Below are 17,273 nucleotides of genomic sequence, written 5' to 3' on the forward strand. Positions count from 1 at the left end.
CCCTTCCTTCACTTCCTCCAAGAGGGCAGTGATCGTGACCACCATGGATCTCACTCGAGAATGACTGCAGTCATTACAGAGGCCAGAACCCACACTATTAAAACACACCCTTGAGGCAGTAAGGACAATGTGACATTTCTAAAATAGTTCTACTGCCATCAAATGTCAAATAAGTCCTTTCTGCTGCCAGCTTTGATAAAGTTGGGAAGTATTCTTATGAATGCGGAATCCACCTCAGAGCCTTGGAAATGTCACTAGAATTAAAGCATGCCTGTTCCAAAGTAACGAACTAGTGACTTGTTCCTCAGGAGATGCTGGAGCGTACAAGCCAGCACGGTCTCCAAAGCGTCCAAACTGTAAGCCGCCATGAGGGAGTGTCACATGCGGGGCGTAAGTGGGTGCGGGCCCATTCCTGAGTATCCAGGATTTATTCTTCTGTCAACTGGGAGCTACAGATGGGCCAGGCATCAGTGACTTTATAAAAACAAGAAAAGGCGGCTGTGTGCTGAAAGGACACAGGCCCCATCCTCAGAGTGAGTGTGGCTGCCACTGGAGGGCTACCCTCCAGTGCTCTCACGGTCAGTACCAATGCCTGTGATGGTGCTTGGATTTCCACCTCTGGCCCAGCCTCGCTCCCACTGGAACCTGCTTCAGACTCAACACAACCCAAACAAGTCCCTGATCGGCCACAGCACCTGCTCTTCCCAGCCATCCCCGTCCCACTGACACACTACCCAGCCATTCAGGACAAAAAACTGGAGTCACCTTCAACTCCAGCCTTCACCCAGGTCACAGCCAGCTCCTCCCAGGGGTGTTCCCCTTGACCACCACTCTACTCTCAACTCTGTCACACTGCCCTTCTACTGCCACCTGGATCCTGCAGCAGCCTCCTAAGTGGCAACCACTTACCTCTCTTGCCCTACAACTGAGTCTCTAGTCTGAGGCCAAAATGCCTGCTTGAGTGGGAGGGCCACTTCCAGGGCCCGCAGAGGTGATGATGCCCAACCTGAGAAGGTTTGCCCTGCTGTGACCTAACAGAAACCAGTTATGCTGCAGGTACGTACAGGCTGCCGGTATCAGCACGGAAGGAACGGAGGCAACATAAGAACACATACAACAGGATGCCAGCTTGTCAGGACACAGAAGCAACACGAGGAAAACATGTTTACCTTTCTGGTAACAGGATTATGTATGATGTTTATTTTCACTGTTTTTATTATCTACTCTGAGCTATATGAGCGTGGCTCATTCATGGCAGGAGTTTTTAAAAGTCTCCTAAATAAAAGATAAGAAAAATTCAACTGACCTTCAAGTGACTCAGGCCCTTTTGGAAAGTCAGACCAACTCACACACACACACAAAAAGAAAAAAACAGAGAAGAGAGTTGTTCTGGGGACTATCTTGTCTGAGGGGCTCTCTGAGATGGGGCAGGGTCTCTCAGCTTCCTGAGCGGAGCACAACAAATAGCCAAAGTAGCCATAAGCAATACTCACCACTCCACAATTTCCGGATGAAGAATGGTGTTATTGACATTAAACCTGTAGAGGAAAAACAAATCAAGCCTATTAGTTCAGTGGCCTATCATCTCCCCACAAGAAATACCTCTTTTAAGGCATACCAAGAGATGGCATGACCCAGAGAGGGCCCCAAGCTTTAACTTCATGACCCCCGGGCCCATAGAAGGATTGCTGCTCACTTCCTGCCCCAGACTTGCAGGCAGGCCAAGTGCTCTAGGTGCAGTCAGAGAACATGCTGTTCGGCTGCAAAACACCATCCTCTACTCTCACTAGGCAGACCTAAAGGCCACAGCTTCCTTTGTCAGGTATACCAACATACACACAATAGGAGTCCCAGAAAAAAAGGAGAAAGATAAAGGAGAAGAATTTTTGAAAAGAAAAAAAAAAAGGCCCCAAACTTTACCAATTTAATGAAAAACATGAATCTACACATACACAAAGCCCAATAAACTCTGAAAAGGATAAATCCCAAGAGACCCACACTCAGACATATAATCTGTCAAAAGACAAAGAGAAAATCCTGAAAGCAGTAAGAGAAAAAAAATGCATGACATACGAGGACTTCTCAGTAAGATTAATGGCGGATTTCTCATCAGAAACCATAAAGGCCAAAAGGCAGTAGAATGAAAGAAAAAAAAAGGGTCAACCAAGATTCTATATCCAGCAAAGCTATGATTCAAAAATGAAAGGAAAATTAAAACAGTCCCAGACAGACAAAAATAGAGAATTTATTGCTAGAAGACTCTCCTACCAGAAATCCTAAAGGGAATCTTTCAGACTGTAGTGAAGAACACTAGAGTAACTTGAATCCACGTGAAGAAAAAAAGGCATCGATAAAAATAATTACATAGGCAAGTAAAGCGACAGAGCAAATGTATTTTTTTGTAACTCCTTTTTTCACCTCTCTGACTTAAAAGACAACTGCATAAAGCAGTAATTGTAAATCTGTGTTGACTAATGGAACATGTGAAGATGCAATCTGTATGCAACAACAGCACAAAGGAGGGGACAACATGGAGCTATACAGAAGCAAAGTTGTTGTATGCTACTGAAATTAAGTTGACATTAACGAAAACTAGACTGTCACAAGTTTATGAGGTCACTTGTAGTCCCCCAGGTAATAACTAAGAAAATAATTTAAACATACAGAAAAAGAGATGAAAAAGGAATAAAAACAATGTATCACAAAAAAATCAATTAAATACAAAAGAAAGTAGTAATGGGAGAAGCTGAGGAACAAAAATGACATATGACATATCAAAACTAGTAACAAAATGGCAGAAGGAAGTCATTCCTTACCAGCAATTACTTTAGATGTAAATAGATGTGATTCTCCAATTAAAAGGCGGGGACTGGCAGAAGGAATTAAAAGAAACATGATACAAGTAAATGTTCTAAAAAGACACACTTTAGAGTCAAAAACACAAACAGGTTGAGAATGAAAGGATAAGAAAAGATGTATTATGCAAAGAGAAACCAAAAGGGAGCTGGAACAGCTCTATTAATATCAGACAAAATAAGGGTTAAGACAAAAAAATTTACTAAAGATAAAGGACATTTTATACAAATTAAAAGATAAATTCATGAACAAGACATAATAATTATAAACATAAATTGCGCCTAACAACACAGCCCCAAGATATAGGAATCAAAAACTGCAGAATTGAAGGGGAAATATATAACTCAACAATACCTGAGACTTCAATACTCTGCTTGCAATAATGGATAGAACTAGATGGAAGATTGACAAGGAAATAGGAGACTTAAGCAACACTATCAAGCAACTACACCTAACAGACATCTCTAGACTACTCCACCCTCCAGTAGAATACCCATTTTCTCAAGTGCACATGGAACATTCTCCAGAATAGATCGTATGTTAAGCCATAAAACAACTCCCAATAAACTTATAAGGACTGAAATCATATTGAGTGTGTCCTCCAAGCACATTGGAATGAAATTAGAAATCAGTAACAGAAGAAAAACTCACTAATCTGTGGAAATTAAATTTTATACTCTTAAATAACCAATCGGTCAATGAAGAAATCAGAAGGGAAACTGAAAATACTGAGACGAATGGAAACAAAAGCACAACATACCAAAACCTACAGAATGCTGCTAAAGTAGTGCTTACAAGGAAGTTAATAGCCAAAAATACCGATGTTAAAAAGGAAGAAAGTTATCTCAAACCAATGACCTACTCTTCTACCTTAAGAAACTAGAAAAAGAAGGAGCACCTGGGTGGCTCAGTTGGTTGAACATCAGACTCTTGATTTCGGCTCAGGTCATGATCTTAGGGTCTTGAGATCAAGCCCACGCCAGGCTCCGCACTGAGCATGGAGCCTGCTTGGGATTCTCTCTCTCTCTCTCTCTCTCTCTCTCCCTCTGCCCCTCTCCCCCAACACATGGTGCACTCTCTCTCTCTCTAACAAATATAAATCAAAATCTTTAAAAAAGAAACTGGAAAAAGAAGAGGAAACTAAACCCAAAGCAAGCAGAAGGAATAGAATAATAAAAATTTGAGCAGAAATAAGCAAAATAGAGAATAGAAAAACAGTAGAGAAAAATCAGTGGGATAAAAATTGGTTCTTTGAAAAGATCAACAAAATTGACAGTTTTAGACTGACCAAGAAACGAAGAGAAGGCTCAAGTTACTGACCAGAGATAAAAAAGGGGACATTATTACTGATTTAACAAAAATTAAAAGGATTATAAGAGAATATAATGAACGACTGTATGGCAACAACTGGATAATTGAGATGAAAAAGACAAATTCCAGGATGCCTGAGTGGCTCAGTCAGTTAAGCTTCTGCCTTCAGTTCAGGTCATGATCCCAGGGTTCTGGGATAAAGCTCCACGTCTGGTTCTGTGCTCAGTGGGGAGCCTGCTTCTCCTTCTTCCTCTGCCCTACCCCCTGCTTGTGCTTTCTCTTTCTCTCTCTCAAATAAATAAAATCTCTAAAAAAAAAAAAGAAAGAAAAAGACAAATTCTTAAAGACACAAACTGCCAAAACCGATACAAGAAAAAAAAAATCCAAATAGACCTATGATAAGGAGACACTGAATTAGTAATTAAAACCTCCTCACAAAGAAAAGCCCTGGATCAAATGCCTTCATCATGAATACCAAATGTTTAAAAACACATTAACACCAATCTTTCATTAACTCTTAACTTACTAAAACTAGAAGAGGAAGGAACACTTTTCAACTCATTCTACAAGCTCAGAATTACCCTGATACCAAAACCAAGACATCATAAGAAACTATAGCTGGAAATCTCTCATGAACACTGGCACAAAAAAAAAATCTTCAACAAAACACTAACAAACAAAATCCACCAACATATCAAAAGGATATACACCACGACCAAGTCACATTTATCTCAGGAATGTGGTTACTTCAACAGACAAAAAGAATCATATAATACACCATATTAACAGAATTTAGAACAAAACCACACAGATGTAGAAAAAGGATCTTACAAAATCCAACAACCTTTCATGATAAAAACACTCAATGAACTAGGGAGAGAAAGGAACTTCCTCAACCTGATAAAGGTATCTACAAAAAACACACAGCCTACATCATAGTTAATGGTCAAAGATGAAAAGCTTTCCCCTAAGATGAGGAACAAGGCCCTTCCTCTCCACTTCTGTTCAAAACTGCACACAAGAAACATTTATCATAGTCATCATATACTGGAAGTTTCAACAATTTTCAAAGCACTGAGATACAGAAAATACTCACTGATTACAGTAGAATTAAACTAGAAATCAGTAAAGACATGTATCATATGACCTCACTGATATGAGGAATTCTTAATCTCAGGAAACAAACTGAGGGTTGCTGGAGTGGTGGGGGTGGAAGGGATGGGCTGGCTGGGTGATAGGCATTGGGGAGGGTATGTGCTGTGGTGAGCGCTATGAATTGTGCAAGACTGTTGAATCACAGATCTGTACCTCTGAAACAAATAATGCAACATATGTTAAGAAAAAAGAAAAAGAAGAAGATAGCAGGAGGGGAAGAATGAAGGGGAGTAAGTCAGAGGGGGAGACGAACCATGAGAGATGATGGACTCTGAAAAACAAACTGAGGGTTCTAGAGGGGAGGGGGGTGGGGGGATGGGTTAGCCAGGTGATGGGTATTAAAGAGGGCACATTCTGCGTGGAGCACTGGGTGTTATGCACAAACAATGAATCATGGAACACTACATCAAAAACTAATGATGTAATGTATGGTGATTAACATAACAATAAAAAATTTTTAAAAAGTCACAGAGGGGAGGGGGGCGGGGGGATGGGTTAGCCAGTGATGGGTATTAAAGAGAGCACGTACTGAATGGAGCACTGGGTGTTATACGCAAACAATGAATCATGGAACACTACATCGAAAACTAATGATGTAATATATGGCGATTAACATAACATAATAAAAAAAATTATCATAAAAAAACAAGAAATCAGTAACAGGAGGAAAACTGTAAAATCCCAATTTGTTTGGAAATTAAGCAACAGACTTCTAAGGATGTGCTGTTCAAAAAGGAAATAACAAAATTAGAAAATAAAAGCATGAAATATCAGAACTGGGGAAACGCAGGTAAACAATGCCCAGAGGAAAAGGCATTTAGTGGAAAAGAACACTGAAAACAATGATCTATGCGGCACCTGGGTGGCTCAGATAGTTAAGCATCTGCCTTCAGCTCAGGTCATGATCTCAGGGTCCTGGAATCGAGCCCCACGTCAGGCTCCCAGCTCAGAAGGGAGTCTGCTTCTCTCTCTCCTTCTGCCTCTCCTGCTTGTGCTCTCTCTCTTTCTCAAATGAATAAATAAAATCTTTAAAAAAAAGAAAGAAAGAAAACAATGATCTAAACTCCTATCCCCAAGCATGTCCCTTTCTTTTTTCTCAAGAAGCTAGAGAAAGAACAAACCTAAAGAAATTAAAAGGAAATTAAAAGGCACAGAAATCAATGAAATAAAAGGCAAACACAAAATAAAGAAAAATCTATAAAGCCAAAAGTTGTTCTTTGACAAGATAAACATAATTAGAAAGGGGACCCTGGGAGACACAAAAAGATCAGGTCAGGGCCCACCATGTGTGACCCAGAGCTCAAGCTGGCAGTGAGAGAGCTGGGGAAGCATGGCATGGTCCAGCACAAAATACAGGCCTCGGCAGAGAAGCTGGGGCAAGCCTTCAACCCTCTGGATTCTAAGCCCTGCTCCATCTCAGGTCAGGATTATTATACACAGGGCATGCTGGCTTATGACCAAGCAGGGACTCTCTATGGCCCCATTACTGATGTTTGAAAACACCTATCTAATGCCGCGGTTATGGAGCTGGCACCCCCACGGCTGGCTGAGCCCACTGAAGAAGGAAGGACAGAGGAGAGAAGTGGGAAGGGGGCATTCACAGGCTAGGAGGACTCCAGATCTCCAAAGCTTTTGGCACTCCTAACTACACAAATAAGGCCAACTCAAAGTCACCTGAAATGTTGCAGAATCAAAGCCCTACTTGTGAAATATCAAAGAGACCACAGGCAGCCAACCTCGTTCAGAGTCAAGAACAGAGCAGCAGATGACATAAATCAAGACAACACAGACTCTGTCTCCCATTTCCCCAAATGTCACTTTGACGTTGGGAAAAGCAATGGCCTATCTACTCAGCAGGAAAACACAGCAGTAAAATTTCACTTTACAAAATGTACGTACACATACACACATGCTCCTACAGACACCTGAGCAGCAAAGTGACCCAGCACACAGTTGCAAACACAACAAACATGATGAACACACACCCAAGCAGGCACGCACTTAGGAAGAGGCGCAGGCAGACACACACAGATGTATATGCAACACACACACACACACACACACACACACACACACACACACACACAAACCCAGACAGGCATATGCTTAGACTAATACACAAAGATCGACCCCTAAATATACATGCATACAGAAACACATAGATTCACACAAAAGGGCACTCGGATACAAAAATACTCAGAGAAACACCCAAGACACACACAGAAGAGTCCAAAAGACATTCCCCCCGCCCCATTGCCTCTATCCTAGTTAGCATTTTCTATGATAAGCATGTATCAGGTTGGGTAAAAACAACAACAAATCCACCAGTGCCTAAGAGGGTGGGGAGCAAGTGTCCTGGAAGCTTAGGGTAATTCCCTGGTGGGCTCAGCCTGAAGGATGGGTGACAAAGGGTGAGCAGGATGGGCCCAAACTCCCCTGCCCCAAGCCCGTGGCCTTCTCCCTGCAGTTTCTAACTCCAGGAAGGAGGTGAGACCCACCGGAGAACATGCCCTGCAAGGGCCCCCCACTGCCTTCCCCTGCTAGGGTTTGGGGCGGGTTCCTGTCTCCTCATGGAGATTCCATGGACCATAATGAGAAGCTCAAGTTAACCAAGAGTAACTTGATACGCAAGTTAACAGTAACCACAAAGCCAAGTCCCCCCACCACAGACCGGCACTTCATTGTGATCATCAGGCTTTAACAAAGTGCCTCTATTTCCTGGGTTTGAAAATTCACATCTTGGGGCGCCTGGGTGGCTCAGTCGATAAGCGTCTGCCTTCAGCTCAGGTCATGATCCCAGGGTCCTGGGATCGAGCCCCGCATCAGGCGCCCTGCTAGGCGAGAAGCCTGCTTCTCCCTCTCCTACTCCCCCTGCTTGTGTTCCCTCTCTCGCTCTCTGTCAGATAAATAAAATCTTAAAAAAAAAAAATCCACATCTTTGGGGCGCCTGGGTGGCTCAGTTGTTAAGCATCTGCCTTTGGCTCAGATCATGATCCCAGGGTCCTGGGATCGAGCCCGGCAAAGGGCTCCCTGCTCGGTGGGAAAGCCTGCTTCTCCCTTTCCCACTTCCCCTGCTTGTGTTTCCTCTCTCACTGTCTCTCTCTCCGTCAAATAAATAAAGAAAGAAAATCTTAAAAAAAAAAAAATTAAAATTCACATCTTTGAATATTTATATCCCTACATTAGCAACCCCCCAAATTCAGCAATTTCATATTAAACTGCTTATTTAAATGGAATTAACTTATAACCAATTGTCTTCAAATATGCAAGGCAATTTGAGTAAATGCCAAAAGATAAGAAATATGCTTATCATGAACAACCAGCTGATGTAAAATATCGACCATATTTCTCTCTCAGACAATGACATGAAACTGAGCCCTCCGCAACTCACTGCCCTGACCCAGGGCTCCTGGGCAGTCTGCCTGCTCTGGAGGGAACTGTCTCCTGGCAGGTAGGCACCACCATGAGCCACCTGGCCCCTGCAGATCTTCTCCTCCAGGGTCGGCCTCCCTCTCTCTCTCCCTCTCTCAGGAAAATGTGCTCAGAAGTCTACCTCCTCAGATGCTAGCAAAGATTTATCATGTCTGCCCTTTGCTCCCAGCCTACAGGAACCAATTGCTCCAGGCAGCCGTGGGAGGGAGTCCACAGGGAGAAGCCCCATGCCCTCCGTACCACCCCCCTACCCTCGCCTGTCCACCCAGCTGTTCTGTGGCCAGGGCTAGCCGGAGCTCAGGTGAAGAAGCTCTTAACTGGGTGGACAGGTGAGGCCACTGCTCTACGAGAAGCTCCTTTCTCCCCCCAGGCCAAGGGACAAAGGTGGCCGGGGATGGCCCATCAGCAGAAACCTAGAGGCCAAACCTGAACTTCTGCCACAGCAGGTCAATCAAAAATCCAAGACGTGGGGTGTTTCAGAGAAGTCCAAAAGGGTCAAAACCCAAATTTCCAGGAATAAGATGCTTTACTAGGGCAGTAAGAAGCAACCAGTGATGGACACCGATGGAAAGTGGGACAACAGCAAGACTCATCTTGCTCAGGAAACAGGCTATTATTATCCACAGCCAGCAGCTGGAGACGAGGCAGGCAGGTGAATGTGGCTGAGCTGCAGCAGCCCTCAAGGACAGTGGCAGAAGGCACGAGGGCACCAAGTCAAGGTGCTGGCAGCCAGGGTGCGTGGGAGGCAGGGGACCGAGCGGCACCCAGAGCCCAGGAATACAGACAGGACTTTCCAGCAGGCAGCTGGAGGCAGAGACTGGAGCCCAAAGTCATACCCGTGGCATGCAGGGTAGGGGCACCCACTGCAGGCTCCTACCCAACAGAGCAACCCCTGAGGGCCGAGCTACTCGAAGGGTGCCCCAGAGGGAAGGGAGGGAGGACCACAGGCAGGCCAGGGGACTCTGAAGCAGAGACACATGTGGGAGGGCTCTCACCAGCGGTGCATCGGTGCATTGGCCAAGACACATGGGTATGGAAACAATCCCCCAGCTCCTCCGGCCTGCGGCAGGGGGCAGGCTCTCAGCCCAGCAGCGAGCAGCTGGGGAGTACCCCAAGTCAGCCCCATCTGGACTGGACTACAGATCGAAGAGGGCCCGGCCAGGGCCTGGGGAGAACCGGCAAAGTTAAGACAGTCCCTGGCTCTCCAAAAAAGCTTCTAGATGCCGACTGGGTGGGGAGGAGGTTTGGCAGAGCACAGGCTCCTCTGGGCTCTTGGTAGGGGCTGAGGGGTCCCACAGAGCAACAGGGACCAGAGGCTGAGGTCCCGTTCACAGCAGGACTCCTCCTAGGGAAGAGGCCTCAGCTGCCACGGCCCACTGACTGTGATGGCCCTGGAATCTGCCCATGCCTCCTCTCTGGGAAAACCTGGGGAGCGGCCAGCTGAGCTCTGCTCTCAGGGGTCACATCCAGAGCTCCCTCCCATACTGCCACACCTGTTCCTGGGGTGCTGGGGAGGCATTCTCGGCACCAGAAACCTCTGGAGGGAGCCGGCAAAGAACCTGCAACGCACTGGCATCGGGAATCTTATAATCAGTGATCCCGAAGTCCACCCGGCCCACTGCACAGAGATGGGGAGACTAAGGCTCAGGGGGGCAACAGGGCTTGATGGGGATGTGCTTGTGAACAAGTGAACACCTGTTTCTAGAGCACCAGCTCCATGCCAGGCTCCGGGACAGAGCAGGATCCTGCTTCGCCCCGTGCAAGCCCCAGCAACACCATTATGCGTGCAGGAGCTGAGGCTCAGAGGGCACGCTCTGTTAAGTGAGGTGACCTCCCTCCTCTCACTCAGGGCCCTCCCCACGAGGCAGAGACTTAGCGGAGGCTGGAGGGGGCAGCCCACAGGAACACAGATGTTGGTGCTGGTCGAGGCAGGTGAGCCAGGCAGCAGCACCTCGGCAGGGCTGGGGGACCAAGGGAGGCTGGGCCCACGCCTTCCGCTCGGCTCCAGGGCCTGGGGGGACATGGCAGCTCCATGGCCAGCATTTCAAAGAGCGAGCACATGGCTACTCCAGGGAAATTCCCAAGAGGATGCAGGGGTTTGAGCAATGAGAAGCAAACCTGATACTCGCCCCCATCCCATTGCTCTTATCACTGGGGGAGCGATACATATTTATGAGCTCATAATCCTTCCTAATCACCCCTACATCACACAGATGCACAAACTCCCTGTGGCTCAGGCTCATACATAATTATTAGGCGCTTCCTCTGTCACCGCCTCGGTCCACCAAAGGACGACAGGATGCAGTGGCACAGCGTAAGTGCGGTGGGGGAGGAGCTGGGGATGGAGACCCAGGAGCAAGGCTGGGGGCCAGCCACACTCAGCAGCCTGGGGGAGCAAGTGCCCCCCTCGAGGGTTCCTCTGCCGCAGCCTGGAGCCCCACAGACCGCCCCCCACCCCCAGGACCAGTCCCCAGCCGGCCCAGAGACACAGCCCAGGGAGCAGGAAGCTCTCTCCAGGGGCCTCGATATGAGGGGGACAAGGAGGGCAAGGCCCCACATCTGCCTTCCTGCCTGGACAGGCCCAGGAGGGGGAGCAGGGTTTGGAGGATGGGCCTGGAGCCAAACGGGGGGAGCGAGGGCAGGTAAGGGGGTCGCTCTCTGAGACTGGGGCAACAGCGGACTCAGGCTGGGAGAAGTCAGTGCCAGGACTGAGGAGAGGGGCTGAGAAGAGCAAGGACCACAGAGCTGAGAGCAGGGCTCTAGGAGAGTAGGCCCCCGCCTGTGTGTGCTCCCCAAGCCCGGGCAGGTCTGCACTTGCATTATGGCGCTCAACAGAAAAGCAGAAGTTGAAGTGATCCTAGGCAAATCATTTTTCTAAACATTTCCTCATAATACCCAATCCGACTCCTTCCCAGCATCCTCCTGTTCATGTATTTTGTGTCTAGCTTGCAGACAGGGCAAGGCCTGCGGGGGAAGAGATGAGCGGGGGAGGAGGGAGACCATTCCAGGGGCCCCAGGACTCACGCGCTGATGCCCTCGAAGGAGGCTTCCCTGCAGATACTGCCACTGTCCGTGTTGACGCCACGCTGTAGAGACAGAGGGAGCATGAAGGGTGGGGCAGGCACACAGGGTCCCCACCGCCTACAGGGGAGGGCCCGCCTCCTCCATCCAGCCTCAGGACTGGGGAAGAACCTGGAGCCCCCACCCCTGCCCAGCAAACATATCCCTTCCTGCCGTTCAGGTAACTCCCAGCCAAGCCTGCCCTCCCACCCCTGCTCAAAGGCAAGCTGTCCGTTCTCTGCTGCAGCCTGAACCTGGAGGAAAGGAAAGGGCTGCACAAACAGCATCTCAGGTGCATGAAAGCCTCCTCCCTCAGATCACTTAGCTAAAACCAGCTCAGGCTGGAGGTGTGCACACACTCCCCACTGATGGGGTCCAAAAAGCACTGTCACATCCAGCCCTCCCGGAGATGTGGGTAGGACCCGACTCCGGCGTGAAGGGCGCTTCTCAGTGACACCACGGAGCTGTGGTACATCCCTGTCCTTTCCCTGACCGGGAGGAGAGTGGAATTCAGACAAGAAAGGAGACAAAAAGGACTCAGAGAAAAGCGTGCCATCCCCAGAGAGGCAAGGCGTTCCAAAGTGCCCTTCTTCCTCAAGAACAGCAGGCCAACGCTGAATAATGCCCCCCAAAGAAAACACGCCGGGCCATCTCCGACCACAATCATCTCACGTAATCTTCCTGCTCGGCCATCAAAACAGCAGAGTGGAAAAAAGACGCCATGTGAAGTGCTTTAAAAAAAAAAAACAACCAAGAAGAACTATTTCTGAAAAAGAATCGATGAACGAGAGAAAAGGGTCACTTTGGGAGGGAAGAACGGTTGTACACTCTCCATATTTGAAACTCCCCAAGGTCAAAAAAGTGCAAGAAAGCTGGCTCTTCTCTGAGCCATTTCGCTGCCGGAGGGCCGCCACAGCCCTATTTAAGGTGCCAGGGGCCCACCGGGCACCCCGACCCACGCCCAGGCCGTGGCAGGTCATTCAGTGTACCCAATTCTATATCGGATGCCAAAGGGCCCAACAACCTCGCAGACAGGCACGACAGGTGTGTCTTTAAAATTCTATTAACAATGGAGGAGACACACGGTGGAAGCACATTGATATTCTACATCCACAAACTCTGTGAGCTCGGCCTGACACAAATACATTCTCCAGCTGGGTTTTAACCCTTGGAGTAGGCGTGGTGTCTTCTGCCAGGACCCGGCACATTCCAGGGACACTGGAGGATGGAGGACGTGGTCCCGGATGTATTCAGCCATCTTGAAGGATGTGTCGCTACGTGTTGCCCAATGACCATTCCTCCAGTTTCCAAATCCTCTGCAGAGGCGGGCAGCTCCCTAAAACCCTTCCCCGTGGTGTCCAATCCCTGGACACCAGCCACTTACCAAAGTGAGGAGGACAGAGGGGCTCTGTGACGTCAGGACACTGGCGATCTGAAAGGTCAGAAAGAAAAATCCACTTCAGAGCAATCGCAAAGACATCTGATGGAGATGATACACCACCATGACTTAACGATATCAGCTCACATTTATGGAGCCGGTGGTTAAAACCAGGCAGTGATGCCGTTGTCCACATCCTGCAGATGAGGAGACCGAGGCTCACGGACACCAAAGGAATTCTGAAAGCCACGCGGCTATCAAGTGGCAGACGGGGATTCACACCTACACCTGGCACACCTTCCCACATGCCGCCCTGCCTCCGAGCCCCACACACATCCCAGGCTCCATGCCGCCAGACCCCGCCCCCCCGCCCCGAGGCCAGCACCTCTGTCCATCTGCCACTCCCTCCTGAAAGACCTGTTCCTACTACCTCTTAGGCACTGATCCCAACAGCCTCCTGTCCCCAGGGCAGACACCTCCCTCCCTGCCCCCCGTTCATCTCCTAGACTGTGTGGAGGAAGCTTCCCCCAACCCCACCCTCTGTCCCCCACCCCACACCTCCACTCTCCATCCCTCCTCTACCTTGACCCACTCAGGCTCATGTCCCTGCGTGCTGGCTGCTTTCTATCCCAACCCCATGAATGAGCGTGCAACCTCATCTTTCCATGCCTTTGCTCAGGCTCTGACCCCTGCCTAGAATGCCTCCTCCCCATCTCCGCTATAGTGAAGCCCTTTGTTACCCAGACAGATTCATTCACTCCCTCATCTCCTGCCCCATTCCCTTGGCAAAGTGCCCACCACACTGCATTAGCCATGACATCTGTACCCGAGAGCGCCAAGCACCCTGGTGGGAGCACTTTCTTCCTCTCCTGGCCCCCACGCCTCAGTCTACCCTGCATCAAGAGGCCCCTGCTGTATTTGAGCCCCCCCCCCAAAACTCTTTCACACCCTGACACGGGCGAGCGGGAGAAGGATTTGTTGTTTGTTGTTTTAACAGCTTTCCTGAGCTATCACTGACAGGCTCTACAATGCACATATTTAAAGTGCACATTTTGATAAGTTTTGACATATGTATGTACATGTTTTTTAATACTGAGAGGCTCCCAGAGAAAACCTGGAATATACTGAAAACTGTAAGAAGATAAAATACACCTACAATCCCATCCCCAGAGACCTTTTATCTCTGCACATGAAAACAGAGATCTGTAATGACATCTGGATCATATGAAGTTACACACTTCACTTGTTTCCTGAGATGAAGTATTCTCCAGCCACGGGATTTTTACCAATCACTACTGCCAGGGGAGGGGAAACGCCCAACGAGCCCCCTGATCATGGCCTGTACCAGTCCCTCCAGACATCACCTCATCTAACCACCTGGGAAGTTGGGGCTACTTGTGTCCAGATTTCACAAATGAGAAAGCCGACGGGTTCAATCATTTGTCCAGGTTCATGGTTAAAAACGAGCAGAGGCCAGAATTGAATATACGGCTGTATGGCTCTCTTAATGGACACGGCACAGTTCATTTTTTATTCATTCATTCCTCTACTGGACACTTAAATAACTTCCAGCGATTAACTAGTGTAAGAGAGACCCCGATGAACACTCGTCTATACAAGTCTAGTTTCTTACCATAAAATCCTTTAAAAATGTATTTCCTTAAAAAAAAAAAAGAGAGAGAAAGAGAGAGAGAGAGAGAGAGAGAGAGAGAAAGCGACCCAGTGACACCCCTGGGTGAAAAGCCATATGCTTCGTTGAGGGTTTTGATGCTGGTGGCCAGACGATCCTCCAGATGTGTGCCAACCGCCCTCACCCCACAGCACACAAGGCTCCGCCTCCCCGGACCCTCCTCTCTGACTCCTGCCATGAGGACAACTGAACCCCCTCCCCCCCGCCTCTGTGCTGCACACACCAACAGCTCAGCTGAATCCCTGCCACTCTCACAGGTCCTCCTGGAGGAGGGGGGATGCATTAAAAGGAACAAGAACTGTGCATGTCAGGCCCCTGGGTGTGCTGTCACGTCGACATGAAGGGTCTCCATTCATCAGCACAGAACAGCTCCGTCAATGACAGTGGCAATACCGGAGAGCGAGCAGGCACCCGGGGACGGTACGTGCTACTGCCCTTGGCACAAATGTGTGGTCTGGTGGTTTTTCTCTCAGCGATGGCTCGGGATGTGCGGGTTAGGAATGATGGAGAAAGTAGGCCTCTCTGCGCAGCCTGATGCGTAGACGGGCCGAGAGCCGACACACCAAGCAAGCTGGGTGTCTGCCAGTCCTGGCAAGACAGCATCTCTGATTGATCACGACGGCCTGAGTGGGCCCTGGTTCCCTCTGCGGTTGTAAAACCTCTCCCAGCCTGGCAGCTCCGTCCGCCCTTCCACATGGAGACCCATTAGCACTATGTTCTCCTCAGTACACCCCGATTCCACGCCTCAGAAATAAAGGAGACGGGATGCGCCTGTGTGTAGCCAGCTCAAATGCAGCGCCAGCACACAGGACAGCTCGGCTCTGTCAACTGTGGGCCTCATTTCCACGGAGTGGGGGCCACTGGGGACCCATCAGCTTTCACAAACCAGTGCTGTTAAATGCCCCTGACATGCTGCATCCCAGAGCCAGCATCAATTTCCTGGGCAGCCAGGCCTCTCTGGCAGGTTGAGGGAGATGGCACAGGCAGAACTGATCAGAGCCTTGTGCACAGGGACCCTCCCCTGAGGACATTCAGAGGCTGCCCAAGGACCCCTCATGCACCCTCACGCTCAGGGCCCCAGCCAGGCCTGCTGGCTACTCTGCCTGGGCGATGGGCCAGAGAAAGGGGCAGAGCAGTCCTCAACCAAGGCTGCCCTGCTCTAGGGAGCTAGGCTTCACCCTGCAAGCACCCAAGCTTGTGAACTGTTTTGGGGTGCCTGGCTGGTCGGTTAAGCGTCCGATTCCTGGTTTTGGCTCAGGGTCATGAGACTGAACCCCAAGTCAGGCTCCACGCTCCACGTGGAGTCTGCTTAAGACTCTCTCCCCCTTGCACGCACACATGCTCGCTCTCTCCAAAGTGAATAAATAAATCTTTAAAAGCAACTGTTTTTCACGGCCATCTGAAACAAGGGTGCAACTTGGTGGCTGGCAACGTGTCTAAAAATCTGAACTTGTTTCTAAAATGTAAATACCAGGAAAGCTCACAAACACCATGGATCTGCAGCTCCTCCTGCACAATCGGGAGTTTCCAGCAACTCTGGACCAGCAGTCCCACGTAGCAGCTGTCCCTTCAGAGGTGCCACCCCAGCCCCCGCCACTCCCTGATGCCTCCCAACACCAAGGCCGAGAGGCAGGTGGCATCCATCACCGTGCCACCACAATGGTTTCTTACACCCGTCCTGCCCGAATCTGAGCCGGTGACCCTGGCATCTCCCAACATCTGCCTGGGGCCGAAAAGGAGAGAAAGTGCACAAGATGGGGCCCCCACCCTGCCGGCTCCCCTCCTGTTACGAATACCAGCCTTGGCACGGCACTTGAGTGCGATGCCTTGAAGCACTTCTCAAGGTTCTCCTGAGCACCCCTCTCTCAGGGGAACCACCATTTGCTCTACCTTCTCAATAATTAAAAGCAGAGTCATCTCTGGGGATGAGAGGAGATCTATCAGACACCTGCATTTTACACATGACAGCGAGTGACCAACCATGGCCTGGGGTGTGGGGGTTCCTGCCTTCTTTTAGAAAAGACAGGTGTGAGCTGCTTCCCAGCTGTGATTTGTCACGGATGGCCGAGGCTGCCCAAAGTCAGCTGGGGGTCAGCACCACAGAACTGGCCTGGGGAGCCCTTCCCCGACACAAGGAGCTTCCTGCCACCTTCCATGATGGAGTAGGCTCCAGGCATCTCAAAGGCCTCCCAGCACAGGTGTCTCCACGTAGTAGTTTATAGTATCAGGCTCCATTTCGAACCACAGAAAACCAAAGACACTTGGGAGCCTGGGTCACCCCCTATGTGTGATGAGACAAATGCAGAAGTGGAGGGCCTCTGGGGTCCAAAGGTCCCGAGGTTGCCCCCTAACTCTGCGGCTCCCCGGCTGGGGGGCTGCGGGTGAGGCCCG

At 49.3% G+C, this 17,273-nt stretch overlaps 1 protein-coding gene across 3 annotated transcripts in view; it reads right to left on the reverse strand.

Moving 5' to 3' along the window:
* Nucleotides 1–17,273, reverse strand: part of PEPD (peptidase D) — a 111,714-nt gene that overhangs the window by 74,691 nt on the left and 19,750 nt on the right. For all 3 annotated transcript variants that reach the window (XM_027618945.2, XM_027618943.2, XM_027618944.2), the window contains exons 5-7: nt 13,199–13,246; nt 11,779–11,840; nt 1,494–1,538 (exon numbers count right to left, since the gene is read on the reverse strand). In XM_027618945.2, the coding sequence (XP_027474746.1) occupies nt 1,494–1,538; nt 11,779–11,840; nt 13,199–13,246 (155 nt within the window). The remainder of the gene's footprint in view (nt 1–1,493; nt 1,539–11,778; nt 11,841–13,198; nt 13,247–17,273) is intronic.

This window comes from Zalophus californianus, chromosome 17 (genome assembly GCF_009762305.2).
Source record: "Zalophus californianus isolate mZalCal1 chromosome 17, mZalCal1.pri.v2, whole genome shotgun sequence".
Classification (NCBI taxonomy): domain Eukaryota; kingdom Metazoa; phylum Chordata; class Mammalia; order Carnivora; family Otariidae; genus Zalophus; species Zalophus californianus.